The 3,578-nt window shown below is 44.0% G+C and overlaps 1 protein-coding gene across 1 annotated transcript in view; it reads left to right on the top strand.

Moving 5' to 3' along the window:
* The window catches only part of UBA2 (ubiquitin like modifier activating enzyme 2), a 41,804-nt gene that overhangs the window by 16,849 nt on the left and 21,377 nt on the right, over positions 1-3,578 (top strand). Inside the window, exons 9-10 of the mRNA XM_037729825.1 lie at positions 1,099-1,103; positions 2,112-2,117. Coding sequence (XP_037585753.1) covers positions 1,099-1,103; positions 2,112-2,117 — 11 coding nt within the window. The remainder of the gene's footprint in view (positions 1-1,098; positions 1,104-2,111; positions 2,118-3,578) is intronic.

Here is a 3,578-nt window from a genome sequence, read left to right as displayed (position 1 = left end):
TGGAGAATGGGGTCTCACTGTGTTGCCCGGGCAGATCTCAAACTTCTGGTTCAAGCGATCCTCCAGCCTCTGCCTCCATGAGTGCTGGGATTACAGGCATGAACTCACTGAGCCTAGCCCCTAACAAGTTTATTCTAGTAGATACTTAAAACTTTCTCAGCTTTTATCAAACTGCCTCAGTATTCTTGCAACTAAGCAGATGACCTTAAGGATGTATGAACAGGTTTGAAGCCATTGGACATAATTTACCTGTTGAGAGAATGTTCCACATCACTGAAAACTCTGTTTTTTGTTTGTTTGTTTTGTTTTTGAGATGGAGTCTCATTTGTACAAGGCTGGAGTGCAGTGGCACAATCTCGCCTCACTGCAACCTTCGCCTCCCGGGTTGAAGCTACTCTCCTGCCTCAGCCTTCTAAGTAGCTGGGACTACAGGTGCACACAGCCACGCCCAGTTATTTACTCTTTTTTTTTTTGAGAAAGAGTCTTGCTCTGTTGCCAGGCTGCAGTGCAATGGCACAATCTCTGCTCGCTGCATCCTCCGCCTCCCGGGTTGAAGTGATTCTTTTGCCTCAGCCTCCCAAGTAGCTGAGACTAATAAATAGAGAGGGTGAAACCCCATGCGCGCCACCATACCCAGCTAATTTTTGTATTTTTAGCAGAGACAGGGTTTCACCATGTTGGCCAGCATAGTCTCAATCTCTTGACCTCGTGATCTGCCTGCCTTGGCCTTCCAGAGTGCTGGGATTATAGGTATGAGCCACCGCACCCAGTCCACTGAAAACTCTTTTATCTTATTATTATTTTTTTTTTTTTCCTGCTAGAGAGAAACCTTCAGTAAAGGCTAACTCTTCCACATGGGATTTTACTTTCAACAGTATTTTCGTCTCTGCCCTGTGTCTTGTATGATTTTTTTTTTCCTTGGTTTCTTTTGTCTGCTTTCCAACATGCACAGTTTCTGCTATCTTAAGCAAATGGCATACTGCTCTCCCCAGCTTGTATTTCACCTCATTTCCTCAGTGGTAACAGGTGTCACATGTTGACTGACTTTTTTTTTTTTTTTTTTTTGAGACAGAGTCTTGCTCTGTTGCCCAGGCTGGAGTACAGTGATATGATCTCAGCTCAGTGCAACCTCTGCCTCCCAGTTTCAAGCTATTCTCCTATCTCAGCCTCCTGAGTAGCTGGGATTACAGGCACACTCAAGTACGCCTGGCTAATTTTTGTATTTTTAGTAGATACAGAGTTTCGCCATGTTGGTCAGGCTGGTCTCGAACTCCTGACCTCAGGAGGTCCACCTGCCTCTGTTTTCCAAAGTGCTGGGATTACAGGCGCGAGCCACCCTGCCCTCCCCACTGTTGACTTTCTTAGGCCTCTTGTATTTATTTCTTCACGACAACCCTTTTCTAAAAAGTGGTTCTATTAGCGTTCTCTAGAGGGACACAACTAGTAGGATAGATACATATATAAAGGGGCATTTATTAAGTATTAACTGACGTGACCACAGGGTCCCACAGTATGCCCATCTGCAAGCTGAAGAGCAAGGAGAGCCAGTCTCAAAACTGAAGAACTTGGAGTTCGATGTTTTAGGGCAGGAAGCATCCAGCATGGGGGAAAGATGTAGGCTGGGAGGCTAGGCCAGTCTAGTCTTTTCATTTTTTTTTTTTTTTTTTTTTTTCTGTCTGCTGTATATATATTCTAGCCTCGATGGCAGCTGATTAGATGGTGCCTACCCAGATTAACAGTGGGTCTGCCTTTCCCAGCCCACTGACTCAAATGTTAATGTCTTTGGGCAACACCCTCGCAGACACACCTATGATTGGTACTTGTATCCTTCAGTCAAGTTGACACTATTAACCATCACAATGCTTTTTATGTTGATTATGCTTAAAATGCAGTAAACTTTGATGTGGGCAACAGCAGTATCTTCCAAACTGGTACCCCTGTTTCCATTCCAATCCGAGCAACATTTGAATGCCAGAAAAATCTGAAGTGCATCTCCAGTCTGTTGTTCAGCAGATAATTTTAAACATCTGCTGTGTGCTAGACACTATTTTAAGTACAGGGGATTTCCAGAGCCCTTGCTTTTTAGAGGGAGCTCACACAGTCTAGATGAGAAGTCAAACATCGGACAATAAATTTCAGCTTCAGAGTTTTGATGACATTAAGTTCAGGTACTTTACAGCCCTTTAATAATGAGTGGCATCTAATGGACTTATCTCCTGGCTTGTGTACCCATTTCAGATGTTGCTAGGGAGAGGCTTTAGAAGAGGCTTTGTAAAGGAGGTGACATTTGAACCCGAGACTTGAAAGAATAAGAGTCAGAATAGGGTACAGTATGTACAAGGAAACTGTTGGAAAACTGACATAAATCCTATTAAGGGAGAGAGTGGGAAAAAAAAAATGACTGGAGAGATAAGTTGAGGTCAAATCAGGCAGACTTTCTAGGCCATGTTAAGAACCTTATAGCAAGTCAGTGGGAATCCATTGAAAGGTAGTCTTACAGGATCACTATAAGGGCATAGAGGGCATGCACGTACCGCCCTAGGACCTGATATTCATATTATAACCAATCTGGGACAGTGACCCTGGAGTTGTGCAATACCAGAATAATCTGGAGTACAGCTGTCTGTACTCCCAGTGGAACATGGAGGAGAAGTAGACTTAACAGGACTTTGGATGTATGTGGTGAAGATCAGTGAAATAAAAAATGGTACCTGGATGGGCACTGTGGCTTACACCTGTAATCCCAGCACTTTGGAAGGCCAAGGTGGGAGGATACTGGAGGCGGGAACTTAAGACAGAGCAACACCCCATCTCTACCAAAAAAAAAAAAAAAAATAGCCAGGTGTGGTGGCATGAGCCCGTGGTCCCCAGCTACTTGGGAGGCTGAGATAGGAATATCACTTGAGCCCAAGAGGTTGAGACATCAGTGAGCTATGGTCACACCACTGCACTCCAGCCTGGGCAGGTCAAAGAGCAGAGACACCATTCTCTGATATAAGTGAGTTGGGAAGTAGATGTGTGTATAGGGATTGGGAGGAAAGTAGAGTGGTTTCAACTAGGGATGTGATTGGGATTCCTAGGTTTATAGATGTGGTTAACTACTGGAAATAGACACCACAGAGAATAGAATGAAAAGGTGGCTCTGTACAGAACTCTGAGGGGCTCCTAATATTTAGTAATAGTTGAATCAAAGAAAAAGAGGTGGCGTTTAGGCTTAGAAAACTATCGGTTCGAGTCTTCAAGACCCTCTACAAAATGTTTCCAGCCACATTTGTTACCCAAGTCATAGTGGATTCATCTCCCTGCCTGTGTACCCATTTTACATGTTGCTGTCACAAGGAGACATTTTCCTTATTTGTTAAGTAAAATGGAAATCCTTATATTACTAAAGGCTTTGTTATATTCACACTGAATTGTATTCTGATTATTTATATATTTGGCTTATTCTCTAAAGATTAAGTGTGCTTGGCCGGGCGCGGTGGCTCACGCCTGTAATCCCAGCACTTTGGGAGGCCGAGGCGGGTGGATCACGAGGTCAAGAGATCGAGACCATCCTGGTCAACATGGTGAAACCCCAT

This window comes from Cebus imitator, unplaced genomic scaffold (genome assembly GCF_001604975.1).
Source record: "Cebus imitator isolate Cc_AM_T3 unplaced genomic scaffold, Cebus_imitator-1.0 Scaffold318, whole genome shotgun sequence".
NCBI classification, from domain to species: Eukaryota; Metazoa; Chordata; class Mammalia; order Primates; family Cebidae; genus Cebus; species Cebus imitator.
This window is presented reverse-complemented; position numbering and strand designations above follow the sequence as displayed.